Source organism: Chlorocebus sabaeus, chromosome 16 (genome assembly GCF_047675955.1).
Source record: "Chlorocebus sabaeus isolate Y175 chromosome 16, mChlSab1.0.hap1, whole genome shotgun sequence".
Taxonomy (NCBI): domain Eukaryota; kingdom Metazoa; phylum Chordata; class Mammalia; order Primates; family Cercopithecidae; genus Chlorocebus; species Chlorocebus sabaeus.
The window spans coordinates 12771765-12785959 of NC_132919.1; the positions used below are offsets into that span (position 1 = coordinate 12771765).

At 44.4% G+C, this 14195-nt stretch overlaps 1 protein-coding gene across 5 annotated transcripts in view; it reads left to right on the plus strand.

Moving 5' to 3' along the window:
• Positions 1-14195, plus strand: part of ARHGAP44 (Rho GTPase activating protein 44) — a 202899-nt gene that overhangs the window by 122988 nt on the left and 65716 nt on the right. For all 5 annotated transcript variants that reach the window (XM_008010422.3, XM_008010420.3, XM_037987300.2 and 2 more), the window contains exons 5-6: positions 2990-3101; positions 6820-6896. In XM_008010422.3, coding sequence (XP_008008613.1) covers positions 2990-3101; positions 6820-6896 — 189 coding nt within the window. The remainder of the gene's footprint in view (positions 1-2989; positions 3102-6819; positions 6897-14195) is intronic.

Below are 14195 nucleotides of genomic sequence, written 5' to 3' on the forward strand. Positions count from 1 at the left end.
AGGAGAATGCCATGACATACGTGGCAAAAAAATTGACTTCCCACCTATTCTTTCTCAGCAAGCTAAAGCAAGACAGCAGGATGTGTCCTTGGTGAGGGAGTGACCAAAAGAGAGGTAGACCCAAGATAACAGAATGTCCAGCACAAGACAGAGGAAGAGAATCCCAGGGAATGGTGAAGAAAGATGCCAGGAAGACAGATGTGCCTTAGGGATAGAGGAAAACTCAGTCCGCATTGAGACAGATCCAGGAGGGATTAATTCAAGAAGATGAAATTCATTTACATGATGTATGGTTCAATATTTTTTTGGTAATTTTTTAATATATAACCGAAGAAACAAAATTAGCACACAAAACTCATAAATTTGGTGTTTATCACTGCTTAGGATGAGGTTTAATTTTTTTTTAAGTAAGTTAAGCAAATTTTGGTTCAATATCTTAACAGACAAATTAGAAAAGTGGCAAAGTATTTTCAATTCAATTGGGTACATAGAAAACAAGCAAGCCAAACAAGGCAATTATTAATTCCAGGGAGAACAAATAAGAGTGCAGGGAAAACCAGTAACTATAGTATACTACCCAGATTAACTCCAAATAATATGAAGTCAAAGTGTAATATAAATAATAAGCATCTATTAATATAAATAAAGGGAAGGAGGGGAAATGGAAACATAGCTAAATTCTCATTTTCTGTGATGTCAATAGCTAATATTTAAATTTTTTTAATTAAGTAGTATTAGAAATATGGAATAAATACCAGAAAACCAGATATAAGACACCATTAAGCTGGGCATAGTGGCTCACGCCTGTAATCCTAACACTTTGAGAGGCCAAAGTGGGTGGATTACCTGAGGTCAGGAGTTCAAGAGCAGCCTGGCCAACATGGTGAAACCTCATCTCTACTGAAATGCAAAAAGTTAGCCAGGTGCAGTGGCATGCACCTGTAATCCCAGCCACTCGGGAGGCTGAGGCACAAGAATCGCTTGAACCCGGGAGGCGGAGGTTGCGGTGAGCCGAGATCGCGTCACTGCACTCCAGCCTGGGAGATAGAGCAAGATTTCGTCTCCGAAAAAAAGATACCATTAAAAAGATGCAAGGATAAAAAATACACCTGGGCACTGACATTTGCGGCAGATAGGAAAAAGAGTGAAAATCTTCATTCACACACCTATGTATATGAAGTTCCTACAAATAAAAAATAGTCAAGGAATATGAACAGGCACTTCACGGGAGAGGGATATTCGGTCTTACTAGCAGTCAAGGAATGTAAATTAAAATCAGAAGGAGATAATAATTTGTATCCACTAGTTTGGCAGAAATTAAGACACCTACTAAGACCAAGAGTTGGCAAGGGTATAGAGCAATGGGAACTCCTATTTGTGCTAGTGAAATTTTCAAGCATATTTACTGAAGCGCTGCATGTAATAGCGAAAAACTTGTTTGTGGGACAGCTTAACATAATGGTGGTATATTCATAGAACAGAATTCTCCATTGCAAAATGATCTAAATCTACATGTACCAACATGGGTAAGCTCCAAACATAATGATAAAATAAAAATGCAAGGCTGCCTGTAGTCCCAGCACTTGGGGAGGCCGACGTGGGTGGATCACCTGAGGTCAGGAGTTCGAGACCAGCCTGGCCAACATGATGACACTCCATCTCTACTAAAAATACAAAAAGTTAGCTGGGCGTGGTGGCAGCCTCCTGTAATCCCAGCTACTTGGGAGGCTGAGGCAGGAGAATGGCTTGCACCTGGGAGACGGAGGTTGCAGTGAGCTGAGATCGTGCCACTGCACTCCAGCCTGGGCGACAAGAGTGAAACTCCATCTCAAAAAAAAAAAACAAAAAACAAAAAACAAAACAAGAAAAAGCAAGTAGCATCAGGATATGTTCAGTGTAAAACCATGCATGTAGACTGAACTAAGCAAAGCAGCAGTATTAATATTGTATGGGGACACATTAAGCAAAGCAGCAGTATTAATATTGTATGGGGACACATACATGTAGAGTAAAAAAGGGAAAATATCAACAGGAAAGGATTATCCTCACTTTAAAAAAGCAGTTACCTCTGCTCATACTTCGCTGAATTGTAAAAACTGATTTTGTTTGTTTGTTTGTTTGAGGCAGGGTCTCTCTCTGTCACTCAGGCTAGAGTGCAGTGGCGCTATCTCGGCTCACTGCAGCCTCTGCCTCCCGGGTACAAGCAATTCTCATGCCTCAGCCTCCCAAAAAGCTGGGACTACAGGCATGCACCATCACGCCTGGCTCAGTTTGGTATTTTCAGTAGAGACGAGGTTTCACCATATTGCCCAGGATGGTTTGTAAAACCTTTTTACTTGAGTTTCAGTTAACGTGGGTGCCAGACAATGAGAGAATGGTCTGTATACAATTTGGGTAGAAATTAACATCTTTGAAATAGCATATTGTGTCATCTGGGAAGATGGCATTCAGGTCTTTCTGTCATTTGCTCATTATTAACCCACTTTTGGAATTTTTTTTTCATTGGATAATTGTCTATATATCCCTGTACTAATTACAGTTTCATGGCTTAGGAGTCAGGATTTTCTTTCTATCAGAACCTATTGAAATTGAGTTTTTGCTGTGTATTTGAAGGTGATGGTTTGTTACCAGGCAGATTTTAGCTATCCAGTGCTCTTCTCAGAGATAGAAGCATCTGTTTCTAAGCATGACTATTTTTAGGCATGTGAATTCGACATGTGTGCCTGTTTTCTCCATGTCTCTCTCGTGTTTCCCCACATGTCCCCTTGTGCCCCAGGCACACAGTGAGTGACACCTTTTGGAAGCATTGATTATTTCAGAAATGCAGAGAGCTGGAGCAGGTTGGCCCAGGGGGAGCCCTGGAGATCAACCAGCTTATTAACACTGACTTGCAAACGTTGACAAGTGAGCCAGGAGGTGAGGAGAGGGTAACGCCAGTGAAATGTTGTCTTCAAGAGTATTCACTATTTGTTTCCCCTTTGGATTACAGGAAGATGCTGAAACTCTGTGGAGAGACAGAGGACAAGCTGGCCCAGGAGCTGATACATTTTGAATTGCAAGTTGAGAGAGACGTGATTGAGCCCCTGTTTTTGCTGGCCGAGGTAAGCAGCAGGAGTGAGGCCAGGCCTGAGTGAGGCCAGGCCTGAGTGAGCAAGGAGGTATCGAACAGGAGCCTCTCAGTCATTCTGTCGCCAGCTTTCTACTTCTGTCCCTTAACCTTCTCCCCGACGTTGTTTTTCATCAGGGTTTCTTAACCAACCACACGGTCAAGATTCCCAAATATGTCGTTTCAGCATTTGCTACCCCTTCTCCCACCCATCCTCTTCCCTGCAGGCATTCCTAGAAGTAAGGTGGAAAGCTGGCAGCTTACCCGCTTCCCCACCCACAGCTTCAACTGTCTTCACCCCCACCCTCCACCCATCTCAAGTCTTCAGTGATGTGAGCAGCAGCCACTCCTTACTGGGATTCTGGGGGACCAGGCGTAAGACGCTCTCTGAAGCCTCTTGCAGTTTATGTTTTTTTTTTTTGAGATGGAGTCTCGCTCTGTCTCCCAGGCTGGAGTGCAGTGGCATGATCATGGTTCGCTGCAACATCTGCCTCCCGGGTTCAAGTGATTTTCCTGCCTCAAGCCTCCAGAGTAGCTGGGATTACAGGCACCCGCCACCACGCCCGGCTAACTATTGTATTTTTAGTAGAGATGGGATTTCACCATGTTAGCCAGGCTGGTCTGGAACTCCTGACCTCAGGTGATCCACCCGCCTTGGCCTCCCAAAGTGCTGGGATTATAGGCGTGAGCCATCGCACCCAGCCGCAGTTTATACAGGTTCCTTCTCTTTGCACTTTAAAAGACACTCAATTAAACTGTTTATTATTAATAATCAATGATTAATTAATTAGTAATTATTAATAACAATTTAAAAATTATTTTTAATTGGTCATCTGTTAATAGATTGAGCATCTCAAACCTGAAACACTCCAAAATCTGAAATGTTTTGAGCACCAACATGATTCTCAAAGGAAATGCTCATTAGAGCATTTTGGAGTTCACGTATTCGGATTTGCGCTGCGCAACCAGTAAATATAATGCAAATATTCCAAAATCCAGAAATCTCCCAATCCCAAACATTTCTAGTCCCAAGCATTTCAGATAAGAGACACTCCACCTGTATAAAATCTAACCAGCGCTATCCCCTAGAACTCTGTATGAGTCAGGGTTCTCCAGAGAGACAGAACCAATAGGATATATGAAAGAGGGTTCTCCCCTATTAGGGGGAGTTGGCTCACATAATCACAGAGGGGGAGAGGTCCCATGATAGACCATCTGTAGGCCAGAGAATCAGAGAAGCCAGTAGCATGGCTCAGTCCAGAAACCTCAGAACCCAAAACTCAGTCTAGGAACCTCAGAAGCTGATGGTGCAACCCCGAATATGAGGTGGAAAGCCAGAGAGACCCCCATTAAATGCCAGAGAACCTGGAGTCCGATGAGGGGAAAAGGTATCTCACTACGGGAGAGAGGGAGGGAGAGAGAGAGCAGAGAGAGAATCCTCCTTCCTCCTGTGTGTTTCAGCTAATTGGATGGCGCCGCCCCACTGCAGGTGGGTCTTCCTCCCAGCCTGCTGATTCACACATTGGTCTCTTTTGGAAACACCCTCTCAGCCACACCCAGAAACAATGCTTCCCCAGCCTTTGAGGCATCCATCAGTCCAGCCAAGTCGACACCTAAAATTAACCCTCGCAGACTCCCTACAATGATGGAAATATTCTCAGTCTGTGCCGTTTGATAGCCACTGCCCTTCAGTGGTTTTTGCGCACTAGTGCGATTCAGGAACTCAGTTGCTTAGTTTCTTTAATTTTCGTTAATTTAAATTTAGAATTTCCTAGCCACGTGTGGCTAGAGGCTACTGTATTAAACTGCATTGCCCTAGACCCTGTCTGACTTCCTCTCTGAACCACATCCAGCACCTCCACATCCCCTGACATTCTTTCTGGGACAGAGGTGTGGGCCAGTAATTACTTATGGACATGAAAGTATTCAAGGAGAAAATCCCAGATGAGGTGCTTTGGGACTGACCAGCTCTTGGCTTCTCAGGTCATCTCCTCGCCTGGAGCATTCATGAGATCCCCTCTGTGCCTCAAAAGGAGGGTCCTGGCTCTGGCCAAAGCCTGAAGCAAACTAAGGAGCAAATCCAGTGTGGGTGCTGGCAGTCACTTGGCTCATTCAAGATACCCAGTGGCCCTCCAGCTTAGCTTCGGGGCTGGGTGGTGACTCAGGTTGCCCAGGGACTTCTCCTTCCTATTGGAAGTTGTTACACGGGGAACATGACTCATCCCTGCTAGGGAGAGTGAATAGAAAGCACTTCAGAGAACTCTGGATTCTCCTCGAATTTTTTCCTTATATAAAAACCGCAGCCTGAGATGATTTTAGTTCAATTTTCGGCCAATTTTCGTTTTGCATTCTCACATCCTGCCCTACTTTTGCTGGGCCCGGAACCAAAATCCTGCACTGGGATGTTCAGTGAAGCCATTTTTAGAATGAAAAATATAAAAAGAGCATCCACATACAACCAAAATGGAAGAACTCGTAGCCGAGAAAAGCCATGATGGCAATGTTTATTCATTATTGACTGGAAAAGTCTTACTTTATTTCTATAAATATAAACATTTGCTTCCTTTCTTTTTATAAATATAGAATCTGTATCCTAGATGCAGCCATAGCCTCTCCACGTTCTTCCTCCTTCAGCTGTCCGTTTTGCCTCAGGTCTGTGTGTCAGACATGACTGCGTGGCTCCCTGCATTTTTTCCCACTTTTGGCCTTTCTGGAAGTGAAGAGGGATGTGGTTGAGCCCTGTTTTTGTTGTTGTTGTTGTTGTTTTGTTTTTGGTGGTGCCAAGGTGATGGCAGGAAAGTGGCCAGGCCTGCATGAGCAGAGAAGCACAGGACCTGTGAGGGGGTCTGGGTTGATGGAGAGCCTGGCTGGTGTCCAGCAGAGATGGAGCAGAGTTTAGCTATTTAGCTCAGGAGAGGGCATCAATAATTTCATCTGATGTTGGTCAAAGGATACTAAGTTGTCTTTAATGCAAGAGGAGTAAATTCTGGAGACCTGATGTGTAGCACTGTGTGGTGATAGTTAATGATACTGTATTGTAGACTTGAAATTTGCTAAGAGGATAGATCTTAAATGTACTCACCATCAAAAACAGAAAATAGAAACTATGGGATGTGATGGATATGTTAATTAGCCTGAGTGTAGTAATCATTTCACAATGTGTGCACATGAAAACATTAAACCGAACACCTAAAATATATACAATTCCTGTTAGTTTGACCTCAGTAATGCAAACGGGAAAAAAGGATTTCATCTGAAAATAAGGACTGGGAGACCACTAGTAAACTTGTTGGGTGACTGCCAATAGTTCTTTAAGAATTGTTCTAAGGAATAGTTCTTTTTTTTTTTTTTTTTTTTTTTTTGAGATGGAGTCTTGTTCTGTCACCCAGGCTGGAGTGCAGTGGTGTGATCTCGGCTCACTGCAACCTCTGCCTCCCGGGTTCAAGCGATTCTCCTGCCTCAGCCTCCCAAGTACCTGGGATTACAGGCGCCTGCCACCACACCCAGTTAATTTTTGTGTTTTTAGTAGAGATGGAGTTTCGCCATGTTGGCCAGGCTGGTCTCAAACTCCTGACCTCAGGTGGTCCACCTGCCTTGGCCTCCCAGAGTGCTGGGATTACAGGCGTGAGTCACCATGACTGGCCAGGAATGGTTCTTAAATAATTTATCTTGAGCTTCAGTTTGATTGTATCTTTTATGTCCTGTAACCACAGGTGGAAATCCCAAATATTCAAAAGCAGAGGAAACACTTAGCCAAGTTGGTGCTGGACATGGATTCCTCACGAACCAGGTAGAATCTCTTTACTTTCTTTTTTGCTTCTTTGAAGGGACAGTTGGGAGGGTGGCTTTTAAGTAGGCGAGTGTGTTTTCATTCACCAAGTTTTTCTTGACAGCTAATGTGTGCCAGGCCCTGGAGGTAATCATAGTGAACTCGAGACACTGGGTCCCTGTTCTCGTGAAGGCTGCAGTGGAGTTTTGGAGGTAGACACTAGGAAAGTGAAGAAACAAGACAGTTCTAGAAAGCTACAAGTCGTTTAAAAAATGTGACACAGGGAGGCCGGGTGCGGTGGCTCATGCCTGTAATCCCAGCACTTTGGGAGGCCAAGGCAGGTGGATCACAAGGTCAGGCGATCGAGACCATCCTGGCTAACACAGTGAAACCCTGTCTCTATTAAAAAAAAAAAAAATTAGCCGGGCATGATGGCGGGCGCCTTTAGTCCCCACTACTTGGGAGGCTGAGGCAGGAGAATGGCGTGAACCCGGGAGGCGGAGCTTGTAGTGAGCCGAGATTGCGCCACTGCACTCCAGCCCAGGCGACAGAGCAAGACTTTGTCTCAAAAACAAAACAAAACAAAAAAAGGTAACACAGGGTAGTTTTGGAAGGGGATGATGGTGAAAGGGAGCAACAGCATTAAGGGTAAAAGAGAAAAAGCTTTTTTGAGGTCGGTCACTTTGGTCTTACACTTAGATGATGAAAACTTGGCAGCCGTACAGAGATCTGGTGCAAACCATCTATGGCAGAGGGCACAGCAAATGCAGAGGCCTGTTCAAGGCACAGAAGGAAGGTCGGTGTGGCTGGGGTGGAAGGAGCAAAGGGGAGAGAGGTAGGAGATGAGAGCCAGGAGGTAGGATGAATGCTATGTCCTGTCCATAACAGGAAATTTCGCATTCTGGGGATTCACCTTTTCCTGAAGCTGATGGTGTGGGTATCTCCTTTCTGTAGCCTTTCTCTTAACTTGAGTCCTTTCAGAGACCTATAGGTACTTTCAGAGTCAAGTACCTATAGTGCTGTTCTTCCACACCCGTCTTCCACAGTCTACCAGAAAATTCCTGTAGTAGCAAGCGGGTGCCAAAGGCCCTGAGACGGCATTGCCTGTGGCTATCAGAGCAAGAATTGTGCACATATGTCCTTTTATTTTATACAGTGGGATATGTGTATATAAGTTGAAAAAGGCAGGTGCATGAGTATTAATATGGAAAGAACTATTTGGTTCTCCATTAGGTTTTTCGAAGGCCGACTTTATTTTTTAATTATTTATTTATTTACTTAGTTATTTATTTTTGAGACGAAGATTTGCTCTTGTTGCCCAGGCTGGAGTGCAGTGGCATGATCTCTGCTCTCTGCAGCCTCTGCCTCCCGGGTTCATGTGATTCTCCTGCCTTAGCCTCACGAGTAGCTGGAATTACAGGCACCTACCACCATGCTCAGCTAATTTTTGTATTTTTAGTATAGACAGGATTTTGCCATGTTGGCCAGGCTGGTCACGAACTCCTGACCTCAAGTGATCTGCCCACCTCAGCCTCCCAAAGGGCTGGGGATTTTTTATTATTTTTAAAAATTTTGAGACAGGGTCTCACTCTGTGACTCAGGCTGGAGTGCAGAGATGTGATCATAGCTCACTGCAGTCTTGAACTCGTGGGCTCAAGCACTCTTTCTGCCTCAGGTCTCCCAAGTAGCTGGGACTACGGGCACTACACCTGGCTAATTTTTTTATTTTTTGTAGAGACAGGGTCTCACTGCGTTGCCCAGGCTAGTTTCAGACCCCAGTGTAGGCCAATTTTAATCATCTCCACATCTCTTTTTCATTTTCTTGAAATAAAGAAACAGAATATATTTGGGCAGACCGACGTAGCATACAGAGTTCAGAAAGTTAGATTTCAAGGTTCAGATCAACTATTTTCTAGATATGTGACCTTGGTCAAGTCACTTAATCTCCCAGAATATCAGTTTCTTCACCTGGACACAAGGAGTAACATTCGTGGGTGGCTGTTTTGCATATTACTGTCACTTTCCAAGTGCTTTATAAAAAGAAGCTGAGGGCTGGGCACGGTGGCTCACGCCTGTAATCCCAGCACTTTGGGAGGCGAAGGCGGGTGGATCACAAGGTCAGGAGATCGAGACCAACCTGGCTAACTCAGTGAAACCCTGTCTCTACTAAAAATACACAAAATTAGCTGGGTGTGGTAGCAGGCACCTATAGTCCCAGCTACTCGGGAGGCGGAGGCAGGAGAATGGCCTGGGAGGCGGAGCTTGCAGTGAGCTGAGATCGCGCCACTGCACTCCAGCCTGGGCAACAGAGCGAGACTCCGTCTCAAACAAACAAACAAACGAAGCTGATACTGTAAGTAATTGGTGCACTGGAATTCTGCATCAGGAAGAATAAAAGGTACAGAGCAGTCCCCTAAGACCAGACGTAAAACAGGTTAAATCAGCAAAGAAACAAGGGTTTCTTTGGTTAACTTAGTGTTCCCCAAACCCTCAGTCCACCTGAATGATTTTTGCCATCTGTGTCGATACATCTTTTAGGAGAGTTGATTACTTTTTCAAAATAAATCTATTTTAAAAAGAAATCCTTTAGTGCTACCATGAATTGGAAAGCGGTATCCTTTGCTAGAAATATCAGGTAAGCATAAGAGTGAACAGATGAAAGCAAAGCCAATGTTATTAAATTTTAGAGCCTGTTGACTATGGAAGAATGTCATCCTGAAGCTCATCTCCCTTTGTTCAAAAAGAAGAAGGGGAGGCGTTGGGTGGTTTTAAAATTATTCTGATGCAAATCTGAGACTATCTAGTGTGCTTGGAGGAACAGAGAGCAGAATGAGTGGGAAGTATTCGATTTGCTATTACTTCTATGACCTTGTGCCACGTAAAATTGCATCCCATAATATGAAGGTTCAAGTCCCCTATTTTGGGAGTCATGTAAGATGGTTGAAGAAATGCAGATTGTCCCATGGTTTTCATGAAGTGGACACCGTGCTCCTGGGCAGAGTGACATCCTTCTGTGAAACCTGGGGCTTAGCTCTGAAGTCTTTTCTTTGCTTCTACAAAGAAAACCCGCATTTCCACCACAGAGCCTCTTGTTAGCGTGCTGAGTGCTAGTATCAAAGCAGGTCATTACCATACATATTTTTGTTTTGTCTTCTTATGAGAAGGAGAGTTACTCCTGGTCACACTGATAGTCCATTTTGTCTAGTGTTACGTTTTCACTGGTGACACCAACTAGTGTGTAGGTTCTGCAAACGTACACGCTGCTTGGTGTCATTAGGGACCTCTCTCCTGTAATTTAGCAAATGTTTTTATATCTTAAGCTTATCTCCCTATATACTAAAATCTGAGGAAATTCTACCTCCCCTATGCAAATTTCTGTTCTTATACACTTCAACTTGGACCTTTTATAACCTTTGTTGTTTTAGACTAAAAAAGTATTTTTTGCATTGTTTTCATATAAACTTGATCCATCTCCTTTATCACATCAGTGATGTTTCATAGCCCACTTTGTATAGTTGTGAGTTTAGGGGTAGGGAATTGCTTTGGGGGATTGTTTGTTTTTTCGTTTTTTTGAGACGGAGTTTTGCTCTTGTCGCCCAGGCTAGAGTGCAGTGGTGTGATCTCGGCTCACTGCAACCTCTGCCTCCCGGGTTCAAACGATTCTCCTGCCTCAGCCTCCCAAGTAGCTGGGAGTACAGGCATGCGCCACCATGCCCAGCTAATTTTTGTATTTTTAGTAGAGTTGGGGTTTCGCCATGTTGGCCAGACTGGTCTCAAACTCCTGACCTCAGGTGATCCGTCCACCTCAGCCTCCTAAAGTGCTAGGATGACAGGCGTGAACCACCACACCCGGCTGCTTTCAGGGATTGTTGACAGTACAGTCCCCTTGAAAACCCAGTTGATTTCCCCTTCAGGTCTCTGCTTTGGTAACTGTGGCAGGAGATCTAACTCAGGGCCTCAAGTTAGAGATTCCCCATCAGTATCAGTTATAGGCTACAGGATGAAAAGGGAATTTTTAGCAAAGTTATGCTCTTTGTTTCCACTTTACTCTCAGACTGGGCATTTCTAGCCTGAGTCTACCTGTTTTGTAGGACCTTGCTGAAAGCCATAAGAAGCCAACCCGGCCGGGCGCGGTGGCTCACGCCTGTAATCCCAGCACTTTGGGAGGCCGAGGCGGGTGGATCACGAGGTCAGGAGATCGAGACCATCCTGGCTAACACAGTGAAACCCCATCTCTACTAAAAAATACAAAAAATTAACCGGGCGTGGTGGCGGGTGCCTGTAGTCCCAGCTATTCAGGAGGCTGAGGCAGGAGAATGGCGTGAACCTGGAAGGCGGAGCTTGCAGTGAGCCGAGATCGTGCCACTGCACTCCAGCCTGGGTGACAGAGCGAGACTCCGTCTTAAAAAAAAAAAAAAAAAAGAAGCCAATCCAACACAAGTTTCTGCCATTTTCCCTAACTCCTCACTCTTAGCCAATATAAGGGCTGCATCCCAAGATATATAGCAATGAGAGCAAGATCAAATGCTGTGCTATTGAACATCAGGAATCACCAGTTCCTCTTCTGGAACAGCTGGGTTCTTAATGCTCCCTGCCCGCCACTCCCCACATTTCTTCATAAAGCCAATGGCACAGGCTAGCTTCTCATCCTTGCAACATCCTACTTCTGATTGCCAAAGATTTCTTTCATGTTGTTCTGTCCTTCGCGAAGTACGGTCTGCAGAACTACAACAGTGAATTCCACATACAGCCTTTCAAGACAGGAAGTAACTCTGTATATATTATCAGCACATCTTTTTTTTTTTTTTTTTAAATTTATTTATTATTATTATACTTTAAGTTGTAGGGTACATGTGCACAACGTGCAGTTTTGTTACATATGTATACTTGTGCCATGTTGGTGTGCTGCACCCATCAACTCGTCATTTACATCAGGTATAACTCCCAATGCAATCCCTCCCCCCTCCCCCCTCCCCATGATAGGCCCCGGTGTGTGATGTTCCCCTTCCCGAGTCCAAGTGATCTCATTGTTCAGTTCCCACCTATGAGTGAGAACATGCGGTGTTTGGTTTTCTGTTCTTGTGATAGTTTGCTAAGAATGATGATTTCCAGCTGCATCCATGTCCCTACAAAGGACACAAACTCATCCTTTTTTATGGCTGCATAGTATTCCATGGTGTATATGTGCCACATTTTCTTAATCCAATCTGTCACTGATGGACATTTGGGTTGATTCCAAGTCTTTGCTATTGTGAATAGTATCAGCACATCTTGAGCAATAGTTCCATGGCTGGTTCTTTAATTTCTGCCACAATTCTGGTGGACACTGTCAAATCCCACTCATTTCTCCAGTGTTTAATTAGATCCCAATAAGATGTGTCTATTTATCACTATTGAAGTAAATTTGGCTTGTCTCCTTCAAAAGCCAATGATACAGACCTCAATATTCTCAGAGAAACTCATGCTTACAGGAAGTTTTACACTGAATTAAAGGTTGTGAATTGAATTGAATGATACACAAATTTCTTTTTTTCTTTTTTTTTTCCTTTTTTTTGATAGGTTTGGTTTAGCAGTGCTTAAAGAAGGAGTCTAATTTTTCTCCAAAGTCAGCCTGACTTTTTTCTGGTCATGTAGCTCAAGGTTAACCCTCCTGAGCCCAGGACACATACACTTTCCATTTCTGCCGAACCAGCTGCCTCTGGGCCCTATGGACTGACTGGTATCTCCCCAAAGTTTGTATGTTGAAGCCCTAACACCCAATGTGATGGTATCTGGAGATAGGTTCTTTAGGAGAAGCTTATGAAGGTTAAATGAGGTCATAAGAATGGGCCCCTGTTTCACTAGGATTGGTGGTCTCATAGGCAGAAAGGGTGATCTCTGTCTGCACACACTCAGAGGAGAGCTGTGTGAGGACAGAAACAGCAGCCATCTGCAAGTCACAGATAGAGGTCTGCAGCCTCTGTCTTGATCTTGGATGTCCAGCCTCCAGAATTGTGAGAAAATAAGCCTCTGTTGTTTAAGCTACCCAGTCTGTGGTGCTTTGTTATGGAAGCCCTACCGTCTTTGGAAGCGAGTGAACTAGTGTAAGACAGGAGGGTTTGGAGTGGAAACTGCAGCCTATGGAATTAAGAAGTGGAATTCTGGAGGCGGGGCAGTGTGAAATCTCTTTAGAACTGGCAGCGGAGTCTCGATGGCCATCAAAACTCATTCCTCATCTCTCACCCCTCCCCATACAGGCGTCTTTTTCTCACATCCGATTTCTTCAAGGTCACTGGATGTCACATGGGCTCATGTCTCCCCGCTGTGAGCCCTCTTCCTTTTGCCCTAGTTCTGAAAGTGCTGAAGAGAGGCTCCATTTGTCTGGACTTTGCTCATAGGCAAAGTCTTCCATGACTTCCACGAGACTTCCATGACTCGTCAGTTGGGTCAATGTGAGGAAGAATGGCACAGGCTTGACTCGGATCAGAGGCCCTCACCTGGGCCACTCACTGCCTGGGTCATGCAGAACTTGGCAGTCCCCTTTTCAACCACACATTCGTGCAGGAGTGGAAGCAGGAACTTAAAAAGTAGGGGATGCCCATGGCAGAGGAAGGGGCAAGACTAGACAGAAGGAACAGTGAATGCTCCACTGAAGACACTCTCCTGTCTGCCTTTTAAAATTCTTCTTCTGGACATTCCGTTGTCCTCAACCGACTTGCATTTACCTTCTTTAGATATTCCTGGTACCTGAAATGTTAAACCCTTCTTCCTCACCCTTCTCTCTCATCTCTCCCAAGCCTTCATTAAAACTTGTGTCCCATCTTCATCTCCCTCAGATCGAATAGTCACAGTCCTCTTTCCCCAGAGAAGGATGGTGGCACATCAGCCACTTTGGCGAGAAGAAATGATCCTTGTGCTCTTCAACTTTCAAAGCTCAAAGTTTCCTTGGACGATGTCTAGTGTCCCTGTTTTCCCTCTGACAGAGCAGTCCAGCTCTTGAGTTTATGTGTAGAACAGAGGTCTGAAAACACTCCCAAACCTTGAAATTCATAATTCTTGTCACTTTTCCTAAAATGACTATCTGTACAAACTTTTCCCAGCATGACTCTCTGTACAAAATTCATGTCACCTTTCCCAACATGAGTATCTGTACAAAACTCTTCTGTTCACATGACAAGAGTTTACCTTGATATTTTGTTTGCTATTTGTGTTCCACAAAGAGAACTTATTTTGGACATCTTGTCACTGTTTTAACACATCAAAATAGACCGGGCACGGTGGCTCATACCTGTAAACCCATCACTTTGGGAGGCGAATGAGGGTGGATGACCTAAAGTCAGG